Source organism: Haliotis cracherodii, unplaced genomic scaffold (genome assembly GCF_022045235.1).
Source record: "Haliotis cracherodii isolate W230 unplaced genomic scaffold, xgHalCrac1.p SCAF_6, whole genome shotgun sequence".
Classification (NCBI taxonomy): domain Eukaryota; kingdom Metazoa; phylum Mollusca; class Gastropoda; order Lepetellida; family Haliotidae; genus Haliotis; species Haliotis cracherodii.
Window position 1 is genome coordinate 63,818,985 of NW_027266319.1, and position 20,901 is coordinate 63,839,885.

At 38.5% G+C, this 20,901-nt stretch overlaps 1 protein-coding gene and 1 long non-coding RNA gene across 2 annotated transcripts in view; both read right to left on the reverse strand.

The window, feature by feature from the left end:
• LOC139446586 (uncharacterized) overlaps positions 1–20,901 on the reverse strand; it is a 35,205-nt gene that overhangs the window by 7,887 nt on the left and 6,417 nt on the right. Inside the window, exons 3-7 of the mRNA XM_071227877.1 lie at positions 5,954–6,099; positions 4,781–4,913; positions 4,026–4,177; positions 3,009–3,142; positions 2,452–2,577 (exon numbers count right to left, since the gene is read on the reverse strand). Of these exons, the coding sequence (XP_071083978.1) occupies positions 2,452–2,577; positions 3,009–3,142; positions 4,026–4,177; positions 4,781–4,913; positions 5,954–6,099 (691 nt within the window). The remainder of the gene's footprint in view (positions 1–2,451; positions 2,578–3,008; positions 3,143–4,025; positions 4,178–4,780; positions 4,914–5,953; positions 6,100–20,901) is intronic.
• Positions 10,534–13,613, reverse strand: LOC139444695 (uncharacterized). The gene is made up of 4 exons (XR_011651847.1): positions 13,582–13,613; positions 13,056–13,114; positions 11,852–11,930; positions 10,534–11,117 (listed from the first exon to the last, which is right to left on the reverse strand). It is a non-coding gene; the product is annotated as an uncharacterized lncRNA (long non-coding RNA).

Sequence of the window (20,901 nt, forward strand, 5' to 3'; positions counted from 1 at the left end):
TAGGTTTTAGATCGATGGTGAGTTGTCCATAGGGTGTTTCAGCAACCTTTTCATACATAGCCATAAAGTGATCCATATGTTCGGGGAAAATTCTACGAGCGAAGAGTTTGATTTGCTGTTTATCTATGGGGGAATGAAACAGGGTGACATAATGCGCGTTCAAAGCAATGTCTCTCGATTCCTTACCTCTCGGAAACAGATTTTGTATCAAGAGAAAGATCAATACATTCTTGTGATGTGAGGTTTGAGTAAACAGCCGCGAAATACGCTTGTCGTGCTTTGCTTCGGCCAGGAAATCATCCAGGACCAACACGTTCTGTTGACGAGCATCAAAGTAATCCTCGTCCAAGATATCGTAGGGAATTCCTTTTACAAAGGTCAGCTGAGGCAGCTGCTCACCGAGGTTCTGATATAATGGCTGCCATTGAGTATAACACCAAACGATGCGGGTAGGTTGGGGTTGGATCAGGCCATGCCGGAGTACATGAGAGGTAAACACAGACTTTCCACAACCACTGGGTCCCACAACGAGGGCATTTGAGGGAATCAGGAACTTGAATTGTTCTCGAAGATCAGATATACATGGTAAATGAGGCAGCCACGAGTGGACTTACGATGGCGGCGGCGGCGGCGGATGTGCTTGTAACGGCGGGTTGGCTTGACGCAGCGGCGGCGGTGGGTGGACTTGCGGCGGCGGCGGCGTTAGCGAGTGGGCTTGTAATGGCGGGTGGATTTGCGGCGGCGGTAGCGGATGGGCTTGCGGCGGCGGCGTTAGCGGGTGGGCTTGTAATGGCGGGTGGGCTTGTAACGGCGGCGGCGGTATGCTATGTTTATTTCTCCTGTGTCGTAACATGACATCTCTCCTTGAAAACATTTTTTCACAGTCCGGACAGGTGGCAACCCCCATGGTGATCCAAATACGGTGTGCGATTAGAGGGTATGAAGCTTTCTTTTATACCCTTGACTCTGTTGACGCTTCAAGGCAGCAAGTGCCCGTTCCACCACAGCCTTCACCTCCGACACATGTTGTATTTTCACGGGTTGGGGTGTTGTCTTCGATCCCTGTTTGGTTGTCATCGTTTTCATTTTAGGTGTTACTTGTCTCTTCTTTGTCTTCAGCGTCGACTTCTTGGCTGCTTGTGGTTTCTTTCTCTGTTGTGATTTTCTCAACGTAGTCTTCCTAAATATATCTCTAGGGTCAAGTCTAATCTCTGATGCTTTCTTCATGTTTTTCACGTCCAATCCGTTTGATGGCCAGAGTAAAACTGTTTGTCGGGCTACACTACTGTAGAGTTTATACTGTCTTACACGTGCAGGGAATCTTGGAAGACACTCTTTTCTTCACAGCACACTTGTGAGTATGTTAAAAAAGTGATCATATTAGTATATAGTCTTCGTCATACTACACCCGTGAAGGTCCCGGGTTATAGAATCGACCTTCAGTAACCCATGCTTATCGGCGACTGACGACGGGGATCCATTGGTCAGTCTCGCCGACTCGGATGACACGTGCCATCGGTTCCTAGTTGCACAGATCGCTGCTCATGCTGTTGATCACTGGATTGTCTTGGCACTTATAAGTTGTCTATCTTTTTTCAAAATAGCACGTTCTGAAGTAAAAACTGTGCACATCATGTTACACGGTTAAAACTGAAACCGCACGGTTTATTTGTCATCGCGTTAAATGGAAACGCTAGCGTTGAAACATCAACTATGCAAGTCGGGACAGGGCTGAATAAGTGAACGCCCTCTATACAAATGGTTCATAATAGTACGCAGCGCGGGGTGATTCGAAATCCGGCTGCCTTCAGCGTTATAGTCAATGCAGGGTGACGTGACGACCTCGTTCTTGCGCGCTAAATGTAATTAAACGACACCGCTAGCTTGCTGATTGTGAAGTCTTATCTATTTTGTCTATATTTTTTTCTATACAGGTTGTCTAACGTTCGTGGTGTACAACGTGTAGACCGTACAAGATGAATTTGATCCAGCTAGACGTACATTTTTTTTCCTACATTACCCGGCGTATATCGTGTTGACATAACCCGTCTCTATTGTGGTACTTGCACTTTCAACACACACCCTGCATTCATCAAACCAGGTCGCACGCTCTAGCGAGCGCGGGTTAAACGACGAGGCCACGTGAGTTGTCAAGCGCGCTCAATTCAAACTGGGCTGACGGGTACGGTCTGTCTATTCAAGGCAGCACGCTATACACTTAGCTCAATTCATAACCTTTTACTTTTGTTTTCTTATGAATTCTTTTCTGCCTTATAAACACACACCTTTCATTCCCCCTCACCTGTGACGTGCTGTTGATGCATGAGTCATCCTATCCGATCACGTGACTTGGATCAGCCAATCACCTTCCCTATTTTCCCTCAACCTCCCTCAACCAAAAGGGGGTTGCTGCGGACCCGTTCTATACTACTAAAGGTAAACTCTACTCACCTTTGATCCCCTCGATACAACTGCACTCAAACCTTCCGGGTGTATTTGTACAACTGCCTCCATGTTGACACATGTTAATTTCTGTGCATTCATCAATGTCCTGATCGCAGTTATCGCCCTCCCAACCTGCAATTTTATGATTGAAATGAAGCTTCACTTGGCGATGCCCTGTCAATCCGGACACCGTAAGATCCGAAAACCACTTTATGATCAGTGTAAGATAATGTCTAAATATGGACATGGATTTTACTCCATCCCCATGAATCATTAATCCTGAATGAACTAATCCGAGCGGACGGAAAACAGGGTCTCAATATACAGTTAACTACAGTTATAACGAACTCAAAGGGACCAATATGTTATGTTCGTTATAAGCGTTTAAACTAAAGCCTGCCGCAAATGGCCGGGATAAACGTAGTTTACTGTACGTTGAGACCGCTTACGTTGAAACCTGCGAAAGGGTCATATTACAAGACAAACACAATCACAGTTTCTTTTGAAATTGAATGTATAATGCAGTAACAAACACAACACTGACATCATCCTTCTGAACCTACCTTCAAAGCACACTTTTGCTCCTGTGTGGGCGTGGCACGTGTAGTGACTCTGGTCAGGAGGGGCCTTGCAATATGTCTCACACACTGTCCCATACCAGTCCGGGTCGCAGTAGGCACGGACCTGAATCTGTAACCTGAAATTATAATTCAAACCAAACATTTCCGCTTGTCATATTTGTCTCTCATCTTGCTGTGCAAATTCATATGAAAGCACTTTGATTTAGGTGCCTCGTCGTATAACCACTGCCACAATAGCTTCAATTTGTTTATAAAAAAGGAAACAAATTGAATATGAAACAGTCGGGTTCTATACAATCAGCTATGAGTTAATGGTCGAAAGGTGTAATGCAATATTGTTCCACAACCTGGTTATGGTAAGGGGAGGTCAGTTGAATAATTCAGAAAATAATCGAAATAAATGATGACAAATTAATGACGGCAACTCGGAAGAGGTCGTGGGTGAACCTGTGTCCTGTCGTACTAGAGATAGCGTGGTGTGCAACTACACTTAACAGCTTCATTTGGATTCACCTGGTGCAGGTAACGTCTGAAACAACCCACGCATTCCATCAACATCCCTCACAGCAGACACCATTTCAATGTTTATTGCACCAGCAACTCGACTGAAATATTTCGGACACAAGCGTTTCTCATTCACATCATCATTTTCTTTGTAACAATCGACCTACACCATCAAAGAATCTGTGTCACTAAACAGTCAAGGTTAAAACCGCTTCTGTAACAGAGTCACCACTGTGCGAATGACTAGCCTCTTTATGTTGTAACATGAGCCAAACATCGTTATAAACAAACCTGAGGTGCTAATCAAATGGCCCTGAGGTTTAGATGCATCAGTCAGATCAACATTATGCTGATGCTAGACCGACCATCATTCAAAACCCCAAAGGTATCCATAGAATAGACAACATCGCAAATTATTCGCTCTGTTCAAAGTTTTGTTCTGGCCCCCAACCTAATTCTATTGTATCATCCCAGTTATGTCTTAGTCTGACTCACTTTGTTCTTCCCCACACTGTGTATGGGGTGTACACGGCTGTCTGTTCTGTAGCAGCGGCCTGGATGTTGATCCGCTTGGAGAGTTCGTCCATGAGGTCGTCATAGGGGACGTCATCATGGTCATACACCTGCACCGTTATTTGTATTGAGGACTGGAGAAAACAACATGTATATGCTTAGTTTGTTGCTTAACACTACAGACAGCAATATTCCAGCTTAGCTCAAAAATATGTGTTATTACTTAATGAGTGAGTGAGTTGTGTTTAACACCGCTTTTAACAGTATTCCAGTTATATCACGGCGTGTCAGCTTAATGTGGGAGGAAAGCCCGAAGTAATGCAGATCTCAGACATTTACCACTTCGGTGAGCACAGGTATGGTGCCGACAAAACTAGAAACATAATTGGGGCGAACAGGGATTTGAAACCACAATCATAGGTTTCTGGCGTACCGAAGGGACGTAACTCTACACAGCGAATTGCGGCACCTTAGACGACTGGGCCACCGGTGTCCCCATATTACTTAATCATTCACTTGATACATGTATTTTCTTTCTTCTGAATATGTTCAATGACGCTTGCAGACATTGAGCCTAATCTATGACATGGCATTGCAAGACCTGTGTCTGTTAGTTTTATTATCAACATTCACAGAGCAGTTAAGGATTCTTATATGTGGCTTAAAGATTTACAATAAAATCTGACATAAGTGTATTTTACCACGGAGTGTAATTTAAATTTAGGTGACATTCCTACCGGTACTGCTTTGGACACAGGTATGATGATAGGATTCGCTATTCCTAGAATACTGCTTCCAAAGTGGATCGTGTTATGGTTATCTATGTAGTTTGTGGTCCTCTTGTAAAGAGAGGAGTGCGCTCCGTCTGGCCTGGAATAACATAATATTGTTGTCTGATGCTGTCAAATCTACAGGTAACATAACTTAACATTAAAAACACGTCATTTTCCCCTCCTACACATTGTAAACCAAAGGCCTAAACTCACCATATTATTTTACTAAATAAAGTCAAATGCACTTAAGGATTGATTCATACAGTTAGCACATCGGTTTTTCGATTCATTAACAGACAAAAATACACAGTCAATGCGTATATTTAAATTCGATAACGAAAACATACAAGAGTTTAACCAAAAACACTTGTTTATATCAAAGCAGACAAAAATGACGAGATTGATATACATTCTAGGTGTAGGAAAAGCATACTGTGACGTGACATGAATCAGGTGATTGTTTAATTTATGCACATAACTTGACATGCCCACAAAGTCAGCAGCCAATCAACGCAGAGTAGGATCAAATTTTAGTTCATAGGAAACCCACGAGCATGGGTATGGTGCTGACAAACCTAGAAACATAATCGGGGCGAACCGGGATTCGAACCCACAATCATAGGTTTCTGGTGTGCCCAAGGAACGCAACTCTGCACAGCGAATTGCGGCGCCGTAGCTGACTGGGACACCCGTGCCCTCTTATTACTTAAACATTCACTTGATACTTGTATTGTCTTCCTTGTAAATATGTACAATGACGCTGGCAGACATTGAGCCTAATCTATAATCGCGTCGCCCCTTCTATTACTAATACACGGTGGTATCTCAACACGAGCAAGAAAATACCTAAACTAGGAAGAATCAGAAAGACAACATTAAAATAACCTTTGTGTGATGTACTTAACCTGATGTATAAATGGCAACAGAGGTCCGGGTCATTTATTTACACGAGATACGATAGCCTACAAATAGAAACCTGTCCCAAAATGAACATGTCTAACTTGTATAGTTTGTTAATAAATATATAAAAAAGTACCTACCAATCATTACACAAGATAAACATTGGCTCACATTTAACAATACACAAAGTACAAGCTTCACTGTCACAACACTGTCCACTCATTCCAGGGTACTTACCCGTCAATGCACAGGGTAAACTTTGGGTCACATTTATTATTGCACCAAATGGGGAGCTCATTGTCACAACAATCCCCGCTGATTTCTTTCCCATCTGACCAGTAACTGATGAACCGAATGTCCAGTTTGCCGTCAGTCTTCACATGCTGTTAAGGTATGAATAAACGATTCAGACATTTGTATATAGTAGAAAGTAATATCATCTTGAATATGATATAATAACGTTGACATGAAGAATGTCAAATGAAGTTCGAATTTCTTTCAGTTTCAATTGCCTCCAAAGAAATTTACCATTCAAAATGATTGTGTTCAATCCACATACATCGTAAATCGAAAATCTATTTTTAGTAACGGTTACTCGCCTTTTCTTAAATATGTTAGATTGTTTACTGTTGGTCATGACACGTTTCCCTATGGAACAATGTTGTGTTTATCCATACTTGCGTTTAGTCATACAAGGCAAGTTTATGATGCAAATAAGTTTTGATAACGATTAGAATGCAACCTGGTACGTAAGTGTTATATTTAATCTACTAAGTCCAGTTTTTAATGCTGTAGGAAATATTTCCATACCCATACATATTTTATTCTCACAGGCACTATGTTTCATACGGTCTTACCTCATGACACTTCCAAACGAGCTCTTTCATATGAACTGAGGTGATTTATTATATCAGCTTATATCTGATAGCTTGCTTGGTCAATAGGAGGCAAGGTGCCTGGGGTGGCCAAAACGTTTAAGGCAGCGCAATACGCTGTGCAACGTTCCGTCATCATGTCAAAATCTTGTGATCCTGGTTTCGAATCCAATACTCGCCATGATATGTACCCATTTTTTGTCAGCACCATATCCGTGCTCATTAGTTTCATTTTAAGTGGTAAACGTTTGAGGCCTGCATCAATTTAGGTTTGTTTCGAACATCAAGCTGATAATCCATAAAAAAATTCATGACAAATATTGGTAACTACTAATCTTTTAGTGACTAATATTCATCACCATCTCCATCTCGTCTACAGCTAGGCCTAAAATACGGAGGCATTCAGCCACACATCAGGGTGATTCTATTGACAATAACATTGTAAAAACATGTTCATTCCCAGTACATCTATCGAGGTATCGATTCTACAATGAACGACCTCAAACTTCAAATCACTTGAGGTCTATCTCCTGAGTCATTCACTCAATTGAGGATAAAAAATATTTTTCAGTCCGGTTTACAACTCGAAAAGTAAATATCTTGTTATTCGATCTAAAATATAAGTCCTAGTATTTGAAAGCCAGTGTCTTAAGAAGTGAATCATGATTCATTTGTCGTTAGATGACGATGCATGCACTTAACTGAAGCATATACAGTGCGGGGACCTTTTAGGAAATCACTATGGGACAGTCCGAAGTTCTGTGTAGTGACAAGTCAATATCAAAATCGTTTATAGGGAACAGCCCAGGGATACGGTTGCGGCAGCTATGGAAAGAGTGTTTTTGTGAGTGGTGTGTCACTCTACTGTCAGTAACATTCCGACTATATCACGGCGGCATGGATGAGACAAACCAGTGATAGATAGCATGAGGGAAACGATCACACACTGATGACCAGGTCACAGAAGGTATTATCACCAGATCCTCGTTAGTCGCAGCCTAAGAAATACATTTGTATGAGAATTGTCCAGAGGATTGGTGGAAACCTTACTGTTTAATTGATATTCTAGAAGTTGGTGAGTAAGTAAGAAAACGTACAACTTTATGGATACCAACTTCTGGTTTATTGCATGTAGGGACGTCTTTTACACCACTCAAGTTTGAAACCTTATCTCCCTAGTCATCAGAGTTAGTAGCTAGTCTTGCTAAACCATGACAAAAGGGAAACATGAAACTACTATTTTATCAAGATTAAAACATGCTCACATTTTGTTTTTTGTAGTTGGTGAATTAAACACACATGCATTACTTAGGCTTAAAACAATCCCGCACAGCACTTGGTATATCCCTAGTTAGTTTTAACGTGTGGAACTGTCAGATGAGTCAATGCATTGATCAACAAATCAGTGCTTGAAAATATGAAAACGCCCATCATGCTATTAAAGCGGTATTCTGAGTTTGTGCGATAGATTTGAAAGTTTAATGCCAGAAAGACACTGAACACTTCTGGTTACGATGATATGTACACATTCTATAAGCAAACACAAAATAGGCAATAAAGTGGTAGACTACTATTTCTGTTCGATTGTTTAGGATTCTTGGCCTGGGGCTCAGCTCCATCTGAGTACCCCCTCCATGGCGGATATTGTAATGTTTCGAAAGTTTATGAGAAGGACACAGCAGAACAACGACAATGCCCTTCCTTGAACCACGGAAATACATAATTTAATATTGTTCCTTGTAGAGCTACATATGTTTATAGTTTCTGTCAGTAAAGCACTGAGAATTATATAATCAGAATAAAATCATCAAATGTTAGCGAGAACTAACAGCAATGAATATACACTTGTCCTCATCACAATTTCTTAGTCTTGTCCTAGCGGACTAGCAGACCAACGTGAATGTTAAAGGCTGTAATCTGCCCTTATCGGGTAGAAAATATATAATTATGAGGAAGTCAATATCATTGGTGCACATTTTGCTCGTCTGACGGTGGGGTAAGATGTAGTTATTTATCGTCATGAAAAGAAAAGATATTGTCAATGAATGTACACAAGGCAAGATCTGCATCACTTCCTCACACACCATTCCTCACACATTAAGCTGAAGCGCCGTGTTATAACTAAAGGACTGCTCTAAGTGGTGTTCAACTCAGCCATCAGCCGCCGGGTCAATATTATCTTCCATATTTGCCAACGGCCATCGCGATATATCCATTGAGGATGACATTGACATTGGTATGGTGCTCCAGTTACTTGACGGATGAAGAATATGTTTCCACAAAGTTTTGATAATGTGACATTCCCATTATTTATTATTTTTAAAAACGCCACCTTTGTCATCTGTTAATCCCTCTGTGATTGACAAAGAAACTGTTCACTCTGATCTATAGAACATGAGTCTTCTAAAACTATAATAAACTTACTTTCGTTTATGCGCCATAAAACTGAAAAGGTTCCACATATGTTAATATTGTATACATTACAGTTATGTATAAATTACAAGGCACAAATAGAACGACCTCCACAGCAAAAAAAGTGTAGGTTTCCGTCTTCCGGAAACCTTCCGGAAACCTTCCGGATACCTTCCCATTTTGGATCCGGCCCGGATACCTTCCGGAAACCTTCCGGAAACCTTCCAAAAAAAAGGTCAAAATTTGGGGGGTGCATTTTGTTCACTTAAGTGTGAAACACATAAAAAAATTAACTTGAAAATTCCAAGCAATTTGAAGGTTGTTGAAGGCATCTGGAAGGCATCTGGAAGGTTTCCGGAAGGTTTCCGGAAGGTATCCGGATGCAAATTTTCTTCATGACTTGCTTCTGGTAAATAATGTTAGCCTGTGCATTACAGATACCTGTTGTAATATTCTGTGTTATTTGAATGGTAAATATCCTCCTAAAACATTTTTTGAAGAAGAAAATTGTTCAATTTCATATTTTGTCCTTTTTGGATGTTAATGGTATTTAATGAACAAACATCAGTTCTTGTATAATGATATCCTTAAATTTCATGTCCAGACTTCCAGTTTGTACTGAGAAAAAGAAAAAGTCATTGACAATGTGCTCACTTGGGCCTTTGGTCCTAGTGAGATGATAATAAGACTATTTGTAACGGTACATGTACCAAAATACTAACTTCATTGACATTTGCCTCACCCTAGTTTTATGGTACTACAGTAATCTCTTCCTCAGTTACTGTGAATTATTTTATTAAAAGGGATTGACAGTTAATTTGACACTGGAGTTGTAACCACTGCACATATATGTGTATTCAAATAATATAACAACGATGTGCTTAATACTTCACAAATATCTCCAGAAATAGGCATTTTAGTTATAATTGCAGAAATACTTTATGAATGACCCCTTCACTGTTGCCTTGATCTTACACTTCAACCCCTCATGAGTTATCACTTTTGAGTGTGAATTTGACCTTCAATATCAGTGATAAATATTTCAAAAACATTTCAAAGAGCTATCCAGCACATAAACCAAATATGCAGTCCTTTGGTAGAATTCAACATATCATTGACCAAAATATGGAAGTAATGTAACCAGTATATGTATAAGAGTTACTAAGACTTCTGTAGAAAAGGCAATTTAAGGGAAAATGAAGTATATATAGATCACACACGACCTTTTTCCAACTTTGACCCCTGTCCAAAGGAAGAGTTAGACCACAAACAAACTTTTGTCTGGTTGTGACTTTAACCTTTGACATAACAGATCAATGTGTCATCAGACGTTTTCAGAGCAAAGGAAACATGTGTTATCTATCTTGAGATGCCCAAGCAATGCATGGTTTCATAAGATAAGTGTGGCTATTAAACTGAGGCAAAATCATGAAACATCCCCAATTACACAGCTGGTAAATGAAACATAAGCAACAATCAAATTATCAATTTCTTTTATTCATATGCCTATAGTATACCGCACATTGAACAGTGTTCACATGATGGTTCCTGATGCAGTATGCAATTTCATCCTATTCTTCAATACTCATAACAGAGTGTGATAACTGTTCGCTTGACAGTACCTACGGATTATGTTCACCAGTTCAGATAACTTACTTTCCCTCAATCCTCCTTTTCTTTCTATATTGCCATGGATGAACAGGAACCAGGATGAGGGGATAACAGTTAGACTCTATCTCTGCTGCATTGTGTTAGTAGAATTGTGAACTTTCCATTTGGTGTTTGGGTCCACATTTAAAGACAATAAGTCCCATTTATCATTCCTTTCAAGTGTTTACAAGAATTTCCTGAATGTCCTGGAAGAATTACACTCCAGCTTGGCATTGGTTGGTCTTCTCACATTAGCCAGACCAGCCTTTGTGTGTCCCAGTACCATTTGGCATACAATTTCTTGGTCGGCCTCCATTGAAATAACAGGACCCTCATCATCGCTGTCTGCAAATCACCTCTGATATCTGAAGGGGTGCAGCCTCTGTTTAGGACTCCCTTGTCTGGTCCTTCCAGACTGTCAACCTGGAGTACTCATCCAGGGATCTCAAGCAGGACTTCAGTTTCTGCAGCATTATGTAAAAAGATTTTAGCAATCAAAAAGAATTGTTGCCACATGTACTTACAGATAGAAGGCAGCAAAATCACTTAAGTTGTCATATGTGAGTCTTGTTATATGCTAAACATTTAAGATAATCACATCTCAAATCTCAACCAGGCAAACCAGTGACTAATGTTATGAACTCGGTCCAGACAAACCGATGATAACTATTATGGACAATATCCCACATCAGTGTGGTATGATTACATGTGATCAATGAGCCTACTCAATCACAACCTTATCTATTAATTAGGCTTGGAATGCTGGGAATCTTTTTAAGAGATGTCATTTAGTGATTGTTTCAACTCATCAACATGGAAAAATATATATTCACAATCCTTGTCATATAGCCAAACTATTGCTGGATGCAGTGTTAAATAAATGATTTGAACAGTATTCCAGATATATCACCGCATGTTAGTTTGATGTGGGAAGAAAGTCCTAAGTGATGCAGGTCTTTGATGAATCCCACGAGTATGTGTATAATGCTGACAAACCTAGCAACATAATCGGGGAGAACCAGGATTTGAACCCATGACTATAGGTTTCTGCTAAGCCCAAGAGATGCAACTCTGCACAGATAATTGTAGTGCCTTAGATAATAGGACATCCGTGCCTACAGCGATAAGGAAAAACAAACTGAAGACATATTTGCAAAATAACCATATGAACCAAACAGAATAATTTCAAAATATTTACCACTCACTGTTGCTCTTCTATGGTCCTTCTTTGCATTGATGCTGCACGGATGACTGTCTCTTTTATTCATCCGGACATTCTACAAACATAAGTCGCATTCACATCACAGAAATGTCCAAACTGTACATGTTGTACATTTGATTCAAATGAAAAGACCCTGGTTGTGATTCCGACTTAGAACTACCCTAATCATAATAATTCATGTCAAACATTCAGAGATGACATTTATCCCCATATTTAACAAATGTTAAAACAATATTTTGACAACAAAGTCAGGGTCATTCAACACATACATTACATAGGAAATAACTTGTTCGACAATGCAGAGAGATCCTCACCGAGGTGAATATCATTCCATGAATTATTGCCACATTTTCTTGAAATGCAGATTAATGCAATGCAGTATTTACTTTTATTTCTAGGCTATTTGTTTGGCTTTTCCATGGCACTGTTTTGACAGAGATCTAACCTTCATATGACACTTTGTTCAGAAATGATATAAATAAGAGAATACTTTATTATTCCAGAGAAAATTTGGGTTACATAGTAAAAGCACAGAGAAACAAGTATAAGATTCATGATTTAAGTTAAATACACTCGACCCGTGAAGATTCCGGGGTAGACTAGGTCTTCAGCAACCCATGCTTGCCGTAAAAGGCCATTATGCTTGTCGGGTGGTCAGACTCTCTGACTTGGTTGATGCATGTCATTGATCTAAATTCCATGGCTCGATGCTCATGATATGAATCACTGGGTTGTCTGGTCCAGACTCGATTATTTACAGACCGCCGTCATATAGCTGAGTGCGGCGTTAAACAACAAACCAACCTAAATACACTCATACATACACACACAAACACAACATCCAAACACCAGGGTTAGAAATTGGCACTAGTCATTTTGACATTTTAAAGGTTTTGCTATATGCTATCATTTTAGGACTAGTGGACTGAAAGTGTTAGTTTCTACCGCTGCAAACACTAATCAACTAATGAATTGAGTGGTCAGACTAGGTTGTCATCATACTCTGAGGGCATGGATCTTTGCTGAAAATAACAATCACTAGATTGCCTGGTCCATGTTCAATTATTTACAGGCTGCCATCACAGAGCTGGACTATTGTGAGCGTGATGTTTCACATTACACTGAAATATACCATGATGAATACACGTAGTTTGTATTTATCACAAACAAAAATACTCACTCAATACTTGGTATCCTCCCTGAGGATGTCTGTGAACCTCCCCACAAACCCTGAACATGCTGAAACAGAAAACAACTAACTTGTCTTTATCCTTTCAATGTTTCAGTGTGAATTTGTTAAAGATTGATAAGCTGTCATTATTCATTGTAATCCATATCTCACTTTCAGGTGGTTCAGGTGGCAACACATGATTGGAATTGAATGCCACGTTTTGTTTGACATGCACTTTGCAAGATTTATACCCTTGGTAACTAACCCTCATCATCAAATCCCAGCGTTATGTTGAGAATAAGGACATGACCCTTTAGCACCTGTAGCTCTTATGCAATCCCAAATAGAAATACCATGTCACAACAAACACTTGATCATAATAATAACAAAGGGTTTCCGAAAACAACAAAACTAAAAGGGCCCTTGACGTTTACAGTAGTAACATGGAGATCAGGAAAATATCTAAATCAATCCATTCCATAAGATCTCTGTATAGAAATCATGGAACATTATGTCTCGAAGCCCTGCTACGTACCTGGCATCTGCAAGCTGCTCTTCCTTCCTTCGACTGTCAATCGAGTTTTCGAAATACTTGACGTCCTCGTTGTGGATGGATCAGGTGGATTTCGACCGGGATTTCCGAGTTAGAGGTGATTGAGAACAATGTATCGATACACGAGGTAAGCATATCGCAATCAAGCATCACGGTGTACATCGATTACACGAGGTTTGAGTGTTTGTTTACATTTGTGTTCCAAAATGGCGCCCTCGGCCATACAGGGAATTATGGGTAGACTTGCTTGTCCCGGAATAACACGAGTTGGTCACGAATGACGAGCGGTCATTTCTGCAGCAGTTACGGAAAGAGACGAGGTCGGCCGATTGCAGTTCATACAGGCCATATTGGGAGCCGCGGGGATTTCGACAGTGTGTATTAGGAAGTATACCTATGTGGTGTATGGAATATGCGTTTGCCTACCATGCCAGGCAGTGTGACAAGGGATATCCCAGCGGATGTAATATTCCTACAGCAGAAATGTTTCACAACCTCGATTGCAGGGAGCTGAAGATGTGACATATTCAGACAGAGACCATAATACATAGACTGTTATATGGTCTCTGATTCAGGTAAGGAATATGTTAATAATATTGATCACGTATTAAAGTTATTTATCTTCTGTAAGCCACTTATTCTGTTTTATATATGTTAGTAAATGTGTGATTTAATTTTTGTAGGATAAGCAATCTACCTAACTTATGTTAATCCTTGCTAATGTATATGATGTAGAAATATGTTTGCTTTTTTTATATTCCTTTATCTAGATACTCTATAGTGACTCATTTTTTTAGTTCATACCGTACCGACTAAACTTACTTTTGCAGGTGTGAATAATCAAGAACAAATTAAATGACAGGAGTTTTGCAACAGTGAACATTGTGAAGTGGAAGATAAGACATTTGAAAGGTATGGATATTTTCACTTGAACTTGTTGAAGAATACCGTGATGACAACTTTATCATGTTGGGAATTTTGGCGGTGGGGTAGCCTAGTGGTTGAAGTGCTGAAGACCAAGGTTCGATTCTTGTCATGGGTACAATGTGTGAAGTCTATGTCAGGTGTCCCTTGCTGTGGTATTGCTAAAAACAGCGTAAAACCATACCCACTCATTTGGGGATTCCGGGTTGGAATTGGTCCCCATCAACCTATGCTAGTTGTAAGAGAGGGTTATACTATAAAGGGAAATAGTACCTCGCCTACTATTGCCTGGTGAAAACAGCACCTTGTTATTTTTTTTACCTTGGGTCTGAATATGCCCGAATACATGAAATTAAACTTGCATGGTCACTTGTAAACACAAATAACTGAGAAATGTTCAAAAAGGTTTACATTAAAAACTAGCATCTACTTTCCGACTCTGATTTGGAGATGCAACTAAACTTATTGTGAAAATATAATATGCTTTGATTTCTTTGAAGTAAAATAAATGCAATTAAACTTGCAAACACAAATAATTGTTAAATGTTAGTCACCTAAAAATAGTTTACATTAGAAATTAGCCTCTGCTCAAATTTACTCATGATTCTGATTGGGAGGTGCAACTAAACTTATCATTGAAAGATCACATGCTTTGAAGTTTTAAGTAGCTTTACTCAGATTATCTCAATGTCAAGCTGAACCTGAGTCTGGCGAAAATGTCAAGAAACTGGACAACAGGTATACTATATATGTCATATTTATTTTAATAAGTAGGAAATAAATAGTAATTTTATAGAAATTTCATTTATATATATTTCGGCCAGGAATCAACATGTCTCTCCAGATAACAGACAACAATTAGTAGCCTTTTTTGCCAAAACAAGGTGCTGTTTTCGTTGGAGAAATCAGTGACATTTTGCTGAGGTGCCGTTTTAGCCTCACCCATAAGAGATAACCTAATAGATCAGGTGATCAGGCTCAGTGACCTGGTTCATGGCATCTGACAGTGACCATCTAACAGTGTGGATTGATGTTCACAATATCAATCACTGGATTGTCTAGAATTTTGGACCTACCTTTAGAATACAGTACCTAACTTTTCAAACAGGTCACAGTATCCTGTGATGTAATTCGTAGTATTCTGTTGCCTGGCACACTGGCAAAACAATGCATTGTGATGTCAGGGGTCATTGGATGTGCATATATATGCTCTTTTCAGTGGTCTATCGTCTCCACACACTATGTTGTTGCATGAGTTTAAATTATTTGTTTACTAAATATTGTTTTAAACATTTATATGTGAACTGGATGGGTAAACAAGCAAAAACTTATTTGAATACCGCTCCAGAATTAGAATACAATATGTTATGACAAAAGTACAGTCAAGGAATACAATTATATACATGTTCTTATTATAGAAACTACGTTGTCGGCGCTGTCAGGTCGCTTTTTTAGTAGTAATAGTGTACTGCAATATACGGCAAGGAATAGTATTATAAATTTAAGATGCTATGTACAATCACTAAACCTATTGGATAGCTGAATGTAGTCTTCTACTGATTTAAGAATTTCTAAGTTTATTTTTGACGTCCTTTCAGGATTACCTAACAGAATTGAATTTAGATCATATCCCTTAACATAATAGTACATATTCTGTCTTAAATCATTGTAATTTGGACATATGAGAAAGAAGTGAAGTGCATCTTCAGTGTGATGGCCACAGCTACATGCAGGATTATCTTATAAATATTGCCTGCGGATGCACATTTTATAACAAGTGCTTGTTTATTTTCTATATACTTTTATTTCATTTTTTTACTTATTACAGTGGTTAAAATGATTATAAATATAAATTGAAACTAATAATGTGCAATAAGCGGGTTATAGCTGAAACGACACCTTAGCAAAACAGCACTGACTGGTGAAATACTCGCCGAAAGCGAAAACGGCGATTATTACTTGACGAAAATGACACCTTATTTTTTTTTTTACCTTGGTAAAATAAATGAAATTAAACTAGGATTGATAACTTGCAAAGACCAATAATTGTGAAATGTTAAAACAAGTTTACAATAGAAATTAGCCTCTACTCCAACTTATCCTATACCCGACTCAATTTATTGTGATAACATGCTTTGAAGTAAAATATATGGAATTAAACACACACCGTCTCATACAAACACAAATGCATGTAGTTGTTAAACGTTGAAACAAGTTTACCTTCGAAATTAGTCCCCTACTCCAATTTACTCACCGACTCTGATTGGCAGACACAGTCACTTGTTGTGAATGTATTTTTCACTTTAAAGTTTAAAGTATTCAATGTCAAGCTGAAACTGTATTTAAGAATCCTAACATGGTGCAATTTTTCACAATGGCCTTTCGATGTGTCATTTGAACATGTTGAAAGGTTTTACAAGGGATATTTGTAACCCAATACTTTCCGTAACGGGCGACAATGCTCGTCTAAAGAGTTGACTAACGCCATCAGGTGGCGATCAGGCTCGGTGACTTGGTTGATGCATGTCATTGATCCCAATTGTGTGGGTCGATGCTCATGATGTCAATCACTGGACTGTCTGGTCCAGACTCGATTATTTACATATAGCCGGAATATTGCTTGAGTGCAGCATAAAACAGCAAACCAAATCATAAGTGTGGGATGAATGATTTGAAATTAGCAAGTTTAATGTGACCTTCAATCACTACAACCTGATCTGAGTCTTGAAAAGATATGACTTTGATTCAGTGAAAATTTGCATCATGATAGTTTCAACTGTAGATACAGTTAATCTGTTTTTTGTACAGTTTCTGTTTATTCAATATATATTTTGTTCAAATAAGCTTTGCCTCTTCACCAACCCTATTCCTCTTTTGGAATAAATAGTGTCTAATAATTCAAACACCATCACCATCATCCTAGTGAACACAACAAAGAAATGCACATCAAAAACGTCATTATTATTATTTCTGATCTCTGATAAATTAGAAAAAAACTGTTATCCAGCAAGATACATTTTCTTGGTCCTAAGAAGCATGTTACATAGTAAACTGACTCGATAAGTTGAATAACAGTTGTAAAGGCACAACTGACTAAGCCGTCACTACTCAATTAAGTAATTAACAGACAATTGCAAGTACTAATACCCACCCGACACTAATTGCCCTGTTAATCCCTAGTCCACAATGAGTTGACATTGAGTTCATTTTGCTAATTAGCTGTTTTTAGAGTAGCAAGGTAATAAACATCAAAGGTGGGGTAGGCTTTGATCATGTGTTCTGTAGAAGAGATGATGTCACTTGTTTTATGTTTATTTAGGATTAGCTACATCCCTTGATGCTACCAAGGCAGCCCTTGAGATTATCAGACAGTTTGGCTAGACACAAACTGATGTCTCCCTTGTAGCACACCATGTGTCAGACACAGACTTTGACCACTCTGTGCAGATGCATATCAATGCATAAAGAACATTGGGTAGATGATTCAACAATGCCACACAAGTCAAAGTTGGGTTTCACTGTATTTAGAAACAGACGATGGATCCAAAACTTTATAACAGTAATTATGATTAATTTAAACTTTGCCAGGCCAATATTTTGGCAGATTTGCATGTTATTGTTAATCTTCATTTAGTTAATTTTCAAAAAAGATAGGATGAATGATAAAATATGATAATGAGTCATGAATATTTGAATTCAGATCAGAACAAACAGGGAGGGTCACCCCAAAATGTGAGAGTCTCTAGGGGAGACTTTTGACAAAATGGACAATAAAATATAAAGTGCTTTGCATTTTCTTTCAGTGAGGGTTGTGTCAAAAATGAATGAGAACATACCGGTAATACATGACCGGCCCCTTTAATGTAATATACATAGTTTTTAGTTGATGGTTCAGGTTGTACTTTTCAGTTGAATTTCTTATCACTGTCTATGATGGACTACCAATTAACGGTAGATATTTAATATCCATAATAACTTAGATAAATGCTTCTACAGTCTCATCCTAATTTGTCAAAATTTGAATTTCAATACAGCTTCCATTAATGAATTAATGAATTTGGTGAGAATATCTATTGTCTGAATTCCTAATATACTTTCTTTTGTATTTGGTGTGCAAGGGTAGCCTAGTGAGTGAAACAGTCTCTGAAACCCGGGTTCAATTCACCACATGGGTACAATGTGTGAAGCCCATAGCTGGAATATTGCTAACAAGCTGCATGAAACTATACCAACTCACTCGCTCGTTATGTTGTATTTTGAGATCACTTACATGACATGTGTTTTGATAATTATGAATAGTTGCATTTATGTATTTATGTATAAGAACCTATGTAACTTAGTTTGGCATAGTCTTGTTTACCCTTCCTTACATTTTGAGGTAATGCAAACACTCAAGCAAAATTCAGGTGAACCTTGTGGTACTTTTTTCGAAGACCGCATACATTTTTGTATTTTCTGAACACTTTTCTGTTTGCAATGGCTTATTTACATGTTCAAAGATTGGTTAAATATCAGTTGCAAGATAAATTGTCAATACCTCACTGTTGAGAAAACAACTTTAAATATTTGTAAATATGTGTGTGTTTCATAACTTTTGACTAACAAGTTTCTAAAGATGTTATGAAATGTTTCAGGTACCTGGATTTCACAATCTGACACCAGCTACATTTAAGAAGATCTTGCTCACACAATTCAGACAAGGGACTCGCCGGAAGATGAACAGTACTCCTGATAACAAACAGCAAATTCACCTCAGAAAGTGATGATTCTGAACGAATAATGCCACATCAGTGTGACTGTAGGTGGTTTTATTATGACACTAATGAAGTCTGAATGAATTTATGCCAAAGCACTGTGACTATGTCCAGGTTGTGTACACCGATGCTGACCATACAAATCTGAATGACTTTTGTGGTTTACTGCAGAAACATAATTGACTTTAGATATTCTTCTTCAATAAAATTCTTCTGAGATTTGAATAATTTGTTTATTTAGAAAATGGCATTGAAGCGTCTGTTCTGTAAGGCCTTGCAAACACCACTGGTTACTCAATGCTAGTTCCTCTTCTTGCTTGATCAAATTTCAATTTGTGATATGTACCAATGAAATGCCATATAATCAATAAATAAGAATTTTTTCCAAAAACATGATTTGTTTTGCTTCATTAGCATAAAGATATATAATACTGATCAGCCATAACATAGGTGCTGAACAAATATGAAATGTACTAATGCCCTGAATGTTTTCCTACTATAAATACTTAACAAAAGTTGTAGTTCCACCATAGTAGACAAATGACATTGATATTGTTTCTGTACTTTATTTAGGTGTTTTCTATGGATGCCATTAGTCTTATGCACCAATTTGGGACAATTGTATTCTGTTTTATATTCCCATGAAACTACACTGTCCCGATATAACAAGTACTGATGCCGTTCCAAACTAATCTGTTAATCTCACCAGGGCCAAATGCCAAAGCTTATAGCCAATGACTTTCCATTTTTTTCTGAGTGAGAATGCTGTTTTGCCACTTTTAGCAATATTGCAACAATATCATGGTGGCGGACACCAGCAATAAGCTTCACACATTGGACCCATGTCGCAAAACAACTTGTGAACAATGCATGCCCACATATCTCAGTTTGAGGAGGATATTTACCATTAAAATAACACAGAATATTACAACAGGTACCTGTAACTTTTTCTTTTTCTCAGTACAAACTGGAAGTCTGGACATGAAATTTAAGGATATCATTATACAAGAACTGATGTTTGTTCATTAAATACCATTAACATCCGAAAAGGACAAAATATGAAATTGAAAAATTTTCTTCTCCAAAAATGTTTTAGGAGGATATTTACCATTAAAATAACACAGAATATTACAACAGATATCTGTAATGCACAGGCTAACATTATTTACCAGAAGCAAGTCATGAAGAAAATTTGCATCCGGATACCTTCCGGAAACCTTCCGGAAACCTTCCGGAAACCTTCCAGATGCCTTCAACAACCTTCAAATTGCTTGGTATTTTCAAGTTAATTTTTTTATGTGTTTCACACTTAAGTGAACAAAATGCACCCCCCAAATTTTGACATTTTTTTTGGAAGGTTTCCGGAAGGTTTCCGGAAGGTATCCGGGCCGGATCCAAAATGGGAAGGTATCCGGAAGGTTTCCGGAAGGTTTCCGGAAGACGGAAACCTACACTTTTTTTGCTGTGCTCGTACATTGCTTAAGTATAAAGAGAGGAACTAATAGGTTTGATTACCAAAAAGTGCATATGACTCCATGCAGAACATTGAAGAGGCTAAGTAAATTTATCCTCAGAATACTGTATGATATATGGGTACGTCCTCTATCTTGTCTGTGGACAATTG